We start from the raw sequence: 14,789 nt of genomic DNA on the forward strand, positions 1-14,789 counted from the left end.
AAAGGAAGGTCTCTATTAATAATTTTGCAATGTTGCAAAATGAAGGTACATTTGTGGAAAACAGAATATCACCAAAAAGTACAAAAGAATCCTGTATTCTGAAGCAGTCTGCAGTATTCCTGAAAACAGAGACATTTAGGACACAAGAGAAAGGAGATGTGCACACAGGTGCTTTCCAAATACAATTAGAAAAGTGAAAAATCAAGACATTCCAAGACTTCTGTTTGAAAGAACGCTCTTCAAATTAAAATTAGATCACAACCACAAGCAATGGTACATAAACACAACTTTTATTAGTTTTAAATTATTAGAAAAGTTGCTTTGGATTCTAAAGCAGGGAAAGGAGTGCTGCTCCTAGAAAAAATGCTCATTCACTTCCCACACAAACCACTATATGCTTTTGAAGCCTTTCAGGGCACTACATAAAACAAAGAGCTTTCCGAACACTCTATCTAGGAAGTTTATGGCATTAACTTAGTTGAAAGCTGTTCCAAAATGTCAGATTATGAAGGGGTGAAGGGATTGAAAGCAGCCCTGTGGAGAAGGACATGAGGGTACTGGTGGATGAAAGACTGGACATGACCCAGCAACGTGTGCTTGCAGCCCAGAAGGTAAATCATATCTCGGGCTGCATCAAAAGCAGCGTGGCCAGCAGGTGGAGGGAGGTGATTCTGCCCCTCTGCTCCGCTCTGGTGAGACCCCACCTGGAGTCCTGTGTCCAGCTCTGGAGCCCTCAGCACAGGAGAGACATGGACCTGTTGGAGAGGGGCCAGAGGAGCCACAGAAATGATCAGAGGGCTGGAACAGCTCTGCTGTGAGGACAGGCTGAGAGAGTTGGGGTTGTTCAGCCTGGAGAAGAGAAGGCTCCGGGGAGACCTTATTGTGGCCTTTCAGTGCTTAAAAGGAACCTATAAGAAAGATGGGGACAGACTTTTTAGCAGGGGTAATAGTTTTAAACTAAAAGAGGGGAGATTCAGGCTAAACATGAGGAAGAAATTTTTTACACTGAGGGTGGTGAAACCCTGTCCCAGGTTGCCCAGAGAGGTGGTAGATGCCCCATCCCTGGAGACATTCAAGGCCGGGCTGGATGGGGCTCTGAGCAAGCTGATCTAGTGGAAGATGTCCCTGGTCATGGCAGGGGGTTGGACCCGATGAGCTTTGAAGGCCCCTTCCAATCCAAACTAATCTATGATTCTGTGATTATAAGTAGAACAAAAATATTTTGAGCAGAGCTTTGAGAATATACTTCTCTCTAAACAAAGAAACAATCAAGTGATCCAACTGAAAAAAAAAGGTTTTTTTTCCCAACTTCCTTTTTGGAAAGGAGCTGAGAAATCCATTTGTTCCAAAAGATCAGCCGTAAACAGACATTAGGAAAAGTGTTTACATGTACAGATGAATTTGGTTAGCCAGGCACTGAGGAATGTGAATGAATGGAATCTGTGTTCTGAACCTTAGCTAGAATTTAGTCTTACAGAAAAGCTGTCCATTAAAAACAAACAAACAAACAAACAAGGTCAGATGAATTGAAGCACATACATCAATTGCTATCATACTGTTTGAACTGCTTTGGTATTAATGATGAACATACCCCTCTTTTTTCCAATATTTGATGGAAAGGTTCTTCATACAGCATGAGAAGGCCCTGTTTTCAAAGTTCAGCACAGAAAAATAGACAGATTAAGTTTCTTTTGAAATATTTTTTCCCATATTTATAGTTTTCCCACTTTGACACAACACCTCTCTGTACTTTTTCATTAAAAGTGCATAATTCTAGATAAATCTTACCAACCAAGCAATAGGAACTAGATCTCTACTGACAAGCAAAGTTATAATAGGAAGTTCTCACCAAATCACCATAAATATGCAACAATAATAACGAATACACATTTTATTTATACTTCAGCAGTGTTTTCTGTAAGTAACTGTTTCAGTTTCTTTGATAAAGTACAGAATAAATCACTTTAGTCTTCACAGGTAATACGAGGAACATCCCTCTATCTACAAACCGCCTCCCAGAACTTAACATAAGAGATCTTCAACATTATGCATTACCATTTAACGCAGACTACAAGACCAGAGAATTAATCAAAACCTCTTTTAAATGAATCTAAGTAAAACAAAACAAAAGCAACTTTATATATTTAGTTCTCAAAGCAGCTTCCATTCCACATTTAAGTCTTATAAGTACCTGAAGATTTTAATCACTGTACATGTGAGCTGGAGCTTAGATGCCTTCCAGGCAAATAAAAAGTTGTAGCCAGAGATGAATAAAACACAGGAGCAGAAAGGGAAATAAAGCTCCACATTCTCATATCGCACAATTCAAGTTTATTCCATTCATTCTTGCAACACAAACTTAAAAATACAGTATCATTTAGCATTCTGATGTCTATGAACCATGATAATGATGGACCCAACTGTGTCAAAACAGTTAACAATGGTGTAAAGAGAAGTCAAATATCAAAATGCAGAGAGCACTAATTTTCTTCTGTCACTGCGTAGAAAGATGATTGTTTATCCATTTACAAAATATAATTAAGACAAGTTCCTTTTGAAATTTTGCATGCAACACTGCAATTGCTTGACCTAGGACACTCCATTCTTACCAGCTTCTTCTACAAATAATTAAACATTATGTTCAAAGATAAAGTTCCATTTAATTATCGTACTCCTTTTCCCATTTGCCCACCCCTCTTAGGAAAAAGGAGCAGAGGGTACAAAATTCAAAATAAACTTAAGGTTATAACTTATTCAGCATAAATTTAAAAGGAAAAGGTTTAAGAACAGAGTGGATTTCCAAGTATATGTGATTCCAGTCTGACAAAGAATTTAAATTCTGTTTAGAGAATGTAAAATCATTTACAGTTTGGTATTTTCATCTAGTTAGGGCCTACTCAAAGATACAGCCAGCCACTTTTTTTTTTGTTTTGTTTTTTCCAAAGTAGAGCTAGCAAGGGAATAAACAAACAAGCCCAGTTTCCAGACAAATACAAAAGCTTTTATACATAAGCTTTTATTATTACTTACTTGCTTTTTTTGCTGTTTTTTCTTTTTTTAAATCCTGGGCAAAATGATCAAACACCTCTCACGTAGTGCAAAAAGCATGGAAATATTTCTTCTTTATGAGCCAAACATTAAATGCCCTCTTTTAACTATCTTGAAAGGCAGCTTGGGTATGTATTACAGCCAATTAACACTTGTATCACTCAAGTTTGTTTGCATTTTTTTTTCCCCTCAAGTAAGAAAAAAATTAGGTGTCCACATAATTGTAGAAAAAGGGAGGCAAAATTGCCTCAGTGAAACAGCAGAAGAGTTAGTACAAAGATGATCTTTCTTTACTATGATAATGCTCACTAAAATGAGAATGGAAGGGAAAGGCAGGAAAGAATACAGAGGAAAAAAAACAAACCAAAACAAAAACCAAACCACTATGGCCAGACAACTTGACACTAATCAACACAAAAAACTTGAATAATCAAGTTTTTTTTCACATAAAAACAGATTGCAGTTTTCTAGACTAGTATTTTCTTAGCTAAGTATTTAATAGCATAATATGGAGGCAAATTTATGCCAAAGATGATTACTTTCATAGCTGAATAAAGAGTTAAACCTATAGTCTGTGTTCACACTATTACAATGACATGACAATCCAGCACTGATCAGAGATAAGATTAAAGAGTTCTCTTTAAATAGTCATTAAAAGCACTGTTCACCAAACATGCTTGTTCTTTTATCAGCAGCTCCAATTGATTTATCACTGATTTCTAACCCTTCTGCTCTTCCTTGCCATCCATCTCCAAAAAGCAAAGAGTAATTGCACTCTACAGTTTATGGCCAGAGTTGATTGTTTTCTCCATTGCTTTTCTTACGGGATGTGTACATGTAAATCAGTTTCTGCTCTCCTTTTACAGTCTAAATGCAAGGCTTTTTATAGCTGAGACATTCAACCATAATAAGCAACATTATTCAAGTAAAACTAAGTCTCCATTAAATATGAGTGGTAGTCACCAGCCTACTTCTACATCTTTTCAATTTCAACAGTGATATCAAAATATCAGCTACTTTTCCTTAATAATTCAGTATGAGACATTATATACATTTTTTCTGTATTGTGTATGGTATCAGAAAGTTTGAAATTTGTATTCCAAAAAAGAGGAAGATGTATAGTTTGTGGTATGCATTTTTCTGTTATAAAACCTGTTATTCAGTTTTGGATGAATCAGCAGTCTAATGAAAATTTTCAGGGTGAAAGCCAGAAGCTCAGATGTTCCTGAGGACCATAAGATGGGACAGGAAACCCTAAAACTTTGTTAAACACCTTCCTGTGAGTTATCAAGGCTGTCACAGTACTGTGATACTTACTGGTATAGTAAATCTTATCTAGAAGTTGATGGTTAATGTGGTATAGTTGCACTAGGAACTTTCAGAACAAGCCCCAGGCCTTAATAAAACATCAGGGGTTCATTCAGCAAGCAACAAAACACTGATTCAAAGATATGCATAATTAAAAGTGTTGTGTTTTTTTTCCTCCAGTAGTTAAAGCAAGTTAAGACTTCTACTTGTATGTCTTCCTGTTCCTAACACCTGAACTTAGAAAGCTTACATGTATTTTAAAAGTTTACAAAAAAAGTTTAGCAACAATTTTTACCTCACAGGAATGTTTGAATAATTACTGTTCATTTTCCACACTTGACTTTATTATCCTTGTGTACCAAACAGCCTGTAGCTTTCACACATGTCTATAAATTTTATGCTGACATGGTGAGTAAAGAAATTCTGTCTTACAATACTTTTGGAAGTAACTACAGTGACATTTTGAACTCTCTCAAAAACCAGCTTCCTAAAAGGTCTGTCCTGGACTAGAACAAACATGGGAAAGAAAAAAAAAATAAAATTCAAGCATCCAAAAGTACCTTGACAGATATCCTGGAGTGTTAACACCACCATGCCTCATCTGATCTTTCCTGGTTTACTCAAGAGTCAGAAAAACATCAGTATCAGATCCAATTAGTCAATATAAAGAACAGCTCCAATAACTAGTATCAAAAGTCCTCAAAACTGCAACATAAGCTTTAGGCAGAAGAAGAATAAAGCTACCCAGTGAGATAAAGCGAGAAAAGCAACCCAGCCACCTACATTACTACACTTCAGATTATGGCAGACACTAATAGCATGGGACTATTGTTTCCTTCACAATTAGTTTCAGGTACATAGCACAGTACTTCCATCTAAAATAATATTTCAACAAAAATCTTAGTACTAACCTAGGAGGTTTACAAGCCAAAAATTCAAGATCATGGTCTGTCTTCCTTCTTCCATTTTCACTAGAAACGGGAAGAGATTGTGCACTGAAAAGAAGTCCTAGAGGGACACTGTTCATAATAGTTTTCAACCCTCTCCTAACAGATTATCTTTGATACAAGCCTCTAACTAGTCTGATTCATAAAGAACTTCCCTCCCCCCAAAGTATTTAGCTGAAGAAGCTGGAAGATGCAAAGAGTGACAGACAGGCAGCAGTGTGAGGCCACAGGAGAGACATTTAAGATATCGGTCCATCCGTCACTGAAGAAGAGTTTTGATTGCCTGGTTGTCAGTGGCTTCAAAGGCAGTTAGTCCATCTGGGCCTTTCACAGTCTTATCAGCACCCTGTAAAGACACGAAGAAGGATTGTCAATTCATAAAGTCAGGCTGTTGTAGTATTACATTTGTCACAAAAGTTACTCTGGATAATTATATTGATTACAAAAGGCTTTTTAATGCAGAGCATTTTTTTCATTTAGAAACCAAACAGACAAGATTTATGTGCAAAACGATTTGGTACACAGCTACTCTAAATTTCAAAATTTACTTTAGAACCAGGAAAAAAAAAGTCATCTTTGTCACACAGTAAGTTGCAAGATCAACAAATTATCAACTCATCTTTGATAGGAACAGAAGGATTTGTTATTTTTCCAGCAACTACTCACATGAATGCAAGAATTTATTATTACATACTTCCATGAAATCTATGGTGCAGCAAGCTTTTTCACATGCCATATTAAACAGGTAATTTCTGGAAGAGCTTACTAATGAATCATACTATTTTCTTTTTATATCATGAAAGACTTCATCCATCTAGGACTGTGCTTCTCTCCCATTTTGGAAAAATCCCTATTGCTACATAAAAAAAAGCTCAAATCATTACAAGTCAAAAAGTGATCCAGTTTGTTTTGAGTAAGTTATATCTACACCTAAAAGGCAGCAAAACAGAATAGGAGGACAACAGGAGGATAGAGGATAACAGAAATACACCGACTAGACAAACTGCAGAATAGTAAGCACAAACACAGCCTCCACGCTAGAATTACAAAAGAGAAAAGAAGAGAAGCAAAGAGTGATTACCTAGTCATGTTTGTTTTGAGCACTGTGTAGTCATATAAATAAAAGTGAAAAAGCAGACTAAACTGTAAACAGGATAGCTAAATAAAGGGATAAAAGTTACTAGAGAACACAGGACTGACTACAGAGATCAAGAGATGTTTCCTGAAAATAAGACAGATTCCAGAACACCTCCTCTTGAGAAAATACACATATTTTAAAGTGAGACTTGTGTATCTGTTCAATCAAGTGACAGGAAAAACACTGTGGATGGCAAAAGCATGTACTGCAGAGGTTTGTTTCTAGTTTTACACATAAACTCTTAGTTGAATAATCTCTTCTCAATCACATTACAAGGAAGGAAATACACAGATTAATAGTAAAGGACACCTGATAGTTTTCTAATAACATAACAGACATAGAATTTCAAGTGCTTCTTTACTGATAAAAGATAATACACATAAAACATCACTAAACTTTCATATGCAATACTATATCAACTCTCAGCCCATTTAACTTCCCACAGTAACTGTTTCTAACAATCCAATAAACTGGACCTGACGTTACTATGATTTGCTACCAATATTACTTTTCATAACATTGAATATTTCCAAATAGAGATTAGAGGTCTCAAAGATGGAAATATTCTGACATTCTAAAAGGATGACTTTATAGTGGTTTCTAAGGCACCAGTGCCCATTCTGCAGCCCACCAGCCAAGCTGATCCCATTGCAGCAGTTCATCTTCTTTGCAGCCCCTAGAGACCCCCAGTGCAAGACGTGAGCTGAACAGACTGTTTTGTTTGGTGGCCGTCAGGTGTGGGGCAGGGAGTTCGGCTTCTGCTATCAGGGAAAGAGCCGGGGAAAATAACATGGTCTGAAAACTCCAGTAAAAAATTCAGAGAGGGATACTTAAAATTGCCGTAATTCCCTCCACGTAGCTGACTCTAATACCTTTCAGGTAGCAGAATATAGGCATACATTTTGTGCATATGCAATGAATTCACTCCAGTAACAGAAGCAATCATAACATTTATCTCTCCTGTCACCATGTAGCATCCTTGGCCCAAACAGTATGCAGTATGCTACAGTACCACTGTTCTGTTGGGTATGAAACTGATCTGAACTGTTCTCTTCCTGAGAAGTGACTAGTTGGTCACTGCAAACACAGCTTAAGCGGAAACCACAGAAATTCACTGCTTGTGAATAATTTATTTTTTCTCTTAAAAATCCTGAGATATTTGACAGGTATTATCTTAGCTGTCCTGGGAGAAGAAAGGCAACCAGGAAAGTAATGGTTTATTTTGCAGGTGTTGATTATTTCTACTGCTTAGATAGCACTCTCAGATTAGAGCAGGAGTGTCAAACTCATTTTCACCGTGTGCCACATCAGCCTCACGGTTGCCTTCAAAGGGCCGAATGTAATTTTAGGATTTGGCCCATGGGCCTTGTGTTTGCCACTTGGCTACGTGCATTGTACTCTTTTATCACTGACACTGTCTCATAACACAAAAGACATACTGTTTTTTCTCCTAGGAACACAAACACGTATTCACTTTCCCATCTCTTGTTAAATTGCCTTCCGTCTGCATCAATCTTTCTGGTGTTCCCCATCAGTCTCACCTATTACTCTTCTTACACAGGCTCACTGCTCTCCTGTAGCTACAGCCACAGTTCCTGCAGCATAACACGCGTCACACGTGACCAGTGTGTGGGCAGGAGCCTGGGGGCAAAGAGCTTGTCACTGCCACTGGGTTGAAACAAAGCACCAGGCTGGATAAAACAAAGTGGAGGGCTGGATTCAGCCCACAGGCTGTGTGTTTGACAACCGTGGATTAGAGCCCACGTGGAAATCAAAAGGCCTTCAGAGCTGCTCCTTGGTGTTAAGCTCGGAAAACGTGAAGGAACTTAGACTTGAAGAAAAATGGAACTATGTGGTAGCTGACCTGTCAGTATTCATCTTGAATCAGAGTTTAAAGAACTTTAACTTATAAAACTCTCCCTCAATGTATCAGCATTTAGGGTATAAAAGATATAACTGTTAACTGAAGTAACTTTAAAGTATAAAGTGAACTTTAGTTCAGATGCAGGACTGGTTTCCATCCCCATGCACGTTTGTATTTCAGAGAAGTTACAGACATGGAAAGCCTGAGTTTCTAAAATGGTTTTACTGAAGGATAGGAGGGTCATGACTACATAAGGAGGACACAGTTTAATAAACTCAGTGTTGATAAGTTAGAAGAACAGCTCCTCAGCTAGGCAGAATGATTCCTACCTGCATTCAATAGAACGAGAAGGAAGTAACAAAGTTCAGGTCAAGAGGAATTGAACTTTTGGAAGCAGAACAACACTGCCTGGAAGCAAGTTCAATGGGAAGTTCATCAGAGTACAATGATTCCACAGTACTGTCTGTTTCCCCAAAGTAAAAAGCTATTAACATTTTATGTTTGTCATATGTTCGTTTCTTAAACTACACACACAAATATATATAAACTCTCTTTGGCAGGGTAATAACAAACAAGAATGTTTACCCTCTTAAGCCACTGGGCAAAGCACAAATGTTAAACATGCTCTGAAGGCAGCACAACAGCTACTTGGGTACAGTTGCAGTTCAGAAAAAAACCCCACGAAGGCATGAGACAAAGACAGTGCAGAGCTGTCACCAAACCCTGTGAAACCGAAATTGGGGGCACTTAATAAAGCTGGTAGAAGACTGGTTTACACAACAAGCAACAAACTTCTAAAACAAGTTGCCAGATGAAGTTATGGAGGCAGATGTCGACATGTTCAAAAAGAGTATAGATGTATTCGTGGGCAACAAATCTACAACCACTTATGAAAGGGGACAGATGTGTGTAACTCTAAATTTTCCAACACAACAATTATGAATAAGAGGAATAAGTGAGCAGAAGTGGTCATACTCACAATTCTTCCCAAATGACATCTCTGCCACTGACAGCAGAGAAAAAAAGGTGCTAAATTACCTAACTCAATAGGGTATTTCTTATAACACATTTTTAGTAGAAAGTAGAAATTAAATTGTATTAGGTATTTTACAAAACCAGAACAACTTTGAAAGATGAACAAATGGATGATCTTTCATGATAAACCTCATTCTCCATTAGAAGCATTTGAAATGGTTTAATTGTCTATTGTAACAAAGTATTGGTTTCTCCTAGACAAAAATAATTATAGTTTTACATTACAAAAATCAAATATAAAATTCTTAAAGAAAACCATGGAACAATTTGAATTTTACATATATCTTTCTGCTTTTCAAACAGGTATCCCTTAAATCTGCTATATCTGAAAATCCCCTAGAAGCAAACTGAAATACAGCGACTGATGTTCCTTCAGGTCAGTTCTTAGCACTCAGTACTTCATCTGTTATAGAAGGCTGGTACATAATATGAGCAAAATAAAAACCCGGTATTCTGGAAGACAATTCAGTTCTAATTTTGTCAAAAGCTACTAAAAATTCATTTCCTCACTAATAGTAGAATATCTTCCAATATTATGATGTTATTTAACATTTTTAATAATACTGAAAAGGTAAAAGTGAAAAAATGAACACACGATATGGCATTTCTGCCTCACTTTGAAGTCATTACATGCTGCAAACCAATTTATTGTTTAAAATTAAAGGCTATTTTAATATGCCTCAAATTCCTGGAAAAATACTTTAAGATTAATAAATCTGTTAATGTAGTAGTAAGTACTGTTAATGTAGTAGTAAGAGAACAAGTCCTGCCTTTGAACTTTAGACTAAAGCTAATTACTTGCATGTAATACAGTAACTAAGAGCAAAACAACATGTTCAGCTGAAACTCAAATGCTGATGGAGCAGTTCTAGGTAGCACTACAAACCTCCATAGGTCTGTTCTTTGGGATGTCTACAGTATGACATTCCACACATTTTCATAAACTTGAAAGATATACTAAAATGTCCCAAAAGTATTTCTAGTATTTTCAGTGTTATATACTGTATAAGTAAGGTTTGATAGTTTAAAAGGGAAGGATTATAAAAAAGGGCAGTTTTGTAGGAGTATGCAAAATTAATTCTTCAAAAGATATATATTTCAAGGATACAGTATTCTGATCTCAAGCCTGACCAAAAAAGTGTTTATTAGAAAAGCATGTCTCAACTCAGACCTAGAAGGTTTATGCTAATTCTAGTAGCCATAACACCTTAAGACTAAATTAATTCTAATTTAGTAAATTCACCTATCCCTTGTCAATAGCAGTAAAAAACATCTTCACCCATTATGTAGTTGAGGTACTTGGGATCTTTCAATTTTTGAGGATTAATATGATGCTATATTATTACCTTCTGATAATAGTAGGTTAATTAAGATTTTTGGAGGCTGATCTAGCATACATGTAGCAGCTGTTTCTTAATCTAAACATTAAAATCTTGTGTCCACATGGAAAGTAAAGTCTTTCCAAATGTACAGAAAAGTTACAAGTAAAAAACCTCACATTTAAATTTATTTCCCCACTTTAGTATGTTTTACAGTTTTAGAATGAATGGACGATTTTACAGGATCATAGAATATCTCAAGCTGGAAAGGACCCATAAGGATTGTCCAACTCCCTGCTTCTTGCAGGACAACATTGGAACTTTATAGGTTTGGAAGGAGTGACACTATCTGAATATTGAACATGCCAACAAAAACTTTGGTTTTGATCTTTAATTTACCACTTTATCAATGTTTTCTTTTAGTCAGGCCTGAACCATCAGATATGATCACAGGTGTGCCAAGGTAATAACTATGTAATGACTTCAATCAGTCAAAAAATCCTTATAGTAATTTATTATGGCTGATCACTACACTTCACACAACAGCAGTGCTTGAAAACAATAATTTGTGAACTCAACTTTTGAAGTTTTCAAATCACACCTAAGTTTCTTATAGTGTAATGAATCAAACCAAGCATTGCTGATTCCAAAATTAAAACATTTGAACAAGGCATCAAGAAAATCTCACTGAAAAACTGACTTCAGAATAAAGTGCATGAAAAAGGCCCTTTTGAGAAACTACCTTTGGAAGAGTAGAATATATCTACCCTTAAGTCATGTTAGGTGTTTATCAGTAATCCTATTTATGCACTGCTATTACAGAGCAAAGTCATAGAACTATTTCATTTTGTTTTAAACAATGGAAGCAGTTTTACTTACACAAAATAACTGAGTGTTGGTTATAGCTATCTTTTCATATTGGAAGAAATGTCTGAACTTCAATACCAGGATAAGTTATGGTAACGTGAAGAAACAGTTCGAAGTGCTTTAATCATAAAACCATAATTCAACTTTTTTTTTTTGCTATGCTTCATGAATAGAAAAAAAGAAATAAAAACAAAATAGTGGGGAGTTAAATCCATGCAACCATTACAATACATCAAAATCTGGGGGGAAAAAAAAAAAAGCTAAACCTGAACAAAGGATTTACCGAAGAGTAAAAGCAGCATAGAGCTATTTGCTTTCTGAAGCTGCAAAATTACTGCTTAAACCTCTAGAGTACTTATTTGCAACCACTAATGAATATTAAAACCACATTTCAAATACTTCCTGTAAAACCCACCATGAAATTCCATCAAATGATTCTTCAGAGTCCTTAATTCACCATTTTTGATGTATGTACTTTCCAAAGACAAACCAAACATTATGGGATTACCTGTCTTTCACAGAAGGTCACATGTTTGCAGGATTGTACGAAGAAACTTAGAGCTAAATGACTTGGTTTAGGGAGCTCTTAATACCCTCCAGAGACAGCAATTTGAAATGCTAGAATAAGTGGTATAACACACAGGATTAAGGAAGAAGCTCTCCTGCAGTTTTTGTATCGCTGCAGTTTTAATATGTAGCCAAATGCTATAGGATCACCAGGCAGTTTAGTAAATGTTAACTATATCATCATTTGGAGCCGTGGCTGCGCCAAGACGGAAGTTAATGCATTCTTAGGGGGTGGTGGGAAGGAGAGGCAGGAAATAATATCTATGAAATCTAAACTTATGCAGAAGTAGTCAGTTCCAGTTCCCTGAAACCACACAAGAGACGTAGCAGCAGAGTATACTCTGTTTTGGCAGGCATAATATTCTAGACCTTCTTCATCCAGTGAAACCCCTTCTCATTGAGCATGCAGCTACAGCTCCTTTTTCAAGCATCTATTTCACTTCACTTCTCACCTCCTCAAAGTCTCACCCCACCTACAATTGTAGCTGAATGTCACTTTTCACACAAAGGTCAAAACCATTATTATTAACCCAAATTAGTATTCAGATTTTGCCCAGCCTATTTCTTCAGAAGGATTTTTAGTGTTTTTATTTTCATTGCTAAAATGAAGGAGTAGAATGCTTTCTTTTCTTAGCAAATGCATATAGTTAATTACAGATACTTCTCCCAGGAAATTTGCATCAGTTTGACTAAAAATGAGTTAATTTTCTTCATGCAGTTAGAAACCTTTCTTTTTCATAGCTAGCACGGTCATTATTTGGAGTTAGTTTGAGAAGAGAGAACACCCCATGGACAGAGTTAATGTTTTTAATTGCTCTGGTCTGAAAGCCAAGGTCATTTTGTGACCTTCGCCCACAGGTGTGAGGCATCAAGGAAGGGGGCAGAGATGGGGCAGAGCTTGACTGACATCCAGACCGATCAATAAGAGTATTCCATCCCATTAGCATCATGCTTCATATTTAAGGAGAGTCGGGATCTTCCAGTCTCTCGTGTTCTTTTCTCGTCTCTTTGCTCTTGGAGAGCTGTTCGGGGGAGTTCTATTCAGGACTTTCATTTTTTTCAGCTTTTTGCCATCCTGCCATTTTGCAGAGGCCTCTGGGCCTTTCTGCCTTTTTTTTTTTTTGTTTTGGTTTTTTTTTTTTGTTTTGTTTTGTTTTTGTTTTTTGTTTTGTTTTGTTTTTTTTGTTTTTCCTTTTGTCTCTCTCCAGGATTAGCTGTCGGGATCAGGTGCTGTTTCCTGGGACTGGCTGCTCAGTGTGGACAGAGCTCACAAGGAATTGCATTGAGTATCTTTTATTTTATATTCTATTTCTAATATATATATATATATATATTTACTAGTAGCGTACTAGTATTTTGTTATTTTTTAAAACTGTGTTTATCTTAATCCAAGTTTTTCCCTTCCCTTTTGATTCTCTCCCCCATTTGGTGGGGGACAAGGGAGAGTGAGCAAGCAGCTATTGTGGTTGTACTGCTAACTCTGGTTAATCCAGGACACAATGAAAACGTGTATCCAAACAACATTATTTCGTGTGATCAGGTATTTTCAAATAGAGGCCTCCCAACATATACTTCTAGCTATATTTCAATTACCACACATCTTACAATGCACAATTAAGGAATAAAGACTTGCATGCAAACAGACAAACAAAAGAAATACAGCTGTGGTAAAAGTTATGCAAGGGCTAGTTAACCTTTAACCTTGAATATTTTTTTTCTCAGAAAAGAATTTGTAAGGATGCATTAATCCTTCAGGTATGACAATATCCCAGGTACCTGTTGTCCAAAGACAAGAGCTGGTGCTTCTTTAGCTTATCAAAACTAATAAAATCAAACCAGGCTTTCAAAATGATGACGACAAATAGGCTTGCAAAAATATTTTCCCCACAGTTCTGTAAAAATAAACATGAAGTATGGCAATGGAGAGAAAGAGACCACTTCTGTCTTTACAACTAATAGTATAAGGCCAGTATGGGTATACGGGACACTACAGGGCTAGCTAAAGGGACTTCAGATTCATCCTTTTCACCTGTTCCATGTCTCTTACTCTCAAGTTTCATCTGAAATTCATCCAACCCCTATAAAAAAAACTGCCACAACAGAGACAGCTGAGCAAGCATTTAGTACACGGCAACAAGCAAACACCATCTGCCATTTACCATGGAACAACATAGAGACTAGGAGAGCAGTAAAACAGAGAAACTGGGTTCTACTGAAACACATCCAAAGAAGAGCGATGAAGCTGATGAAGGGTCTGGAGAACAAGCCATATGTTTAGCCTAGAAAAAAAAGAGTCTAGCAGGAGAACTTATTGCTCTCTACAATTACCTGAAAGGAGCAAGGTGAGTGTCAGTCTTGTTTCCCAGGTAAAAAGTAACAGGTCGAGAAGACACAGCCACAAGTTGTACCATGGGAGGTAGAGATAGGGTATTAGGAATATTTTTTTTCACTGAAAGGGTTATCAAGCACTGAAACATGCTGCCCATGAAAGTGGTTGAATCACTATCCCTGGAGGTATTTAAAAGATGTGTAGATGTAGCACTTAGGGACATGGTTTAGTGGTGGACATGGCAGTGTTAGGTTTATGGTTGAACTTCATGATCTTAAGAGTCTTTTCCAACCTCAATGATTTTAAGATTCTATCAGTTCAGCTGTATACAGGCTGCCAGTGATTCCCAGGGAAACCACCTGCCGTC

The 14,789-nt window shown here is 36.8% G+C and overlaps 1 protein-coding gene across 1 annotated transcript in view; it reads right to left on the reverse strand.

Annotated features, from left to right (window-relative positions):
- Positions 1-1,876: 1,876 nt before the first annotated feature.
- The window catches only part of MTPN (myotrophin), a 41,427-nt gene continuing 28,514 nt past the window's right edge, over positions 1,877-14,789 (reverse strand). Inside the window, exon 4 of the mRNA XM_082042983.1 lies at positions 1,877-5,649. Within this exon, the coding sequence (XP_081899109.1) occupies positions 5,563-5,649 (87 nt within the window). The 3' untranslated portion in view covers positions 1,877-5,562. The remainder of the gene's footprint in view (positions 5,650-14,789) is intronic.

Source organism: Streptopelia decaocto, assembly GCF_964273445.1.
Source record: "Streptopelia decaocto genome assembly, chromosome: 1".
Taxonomy (NCBI): domain Eukaryota; kingdom Metazoa; phylum Chordata; class Aves; order Columbiformes; family Columbidae; genus Streptopelia; species Streptopelia decaocto.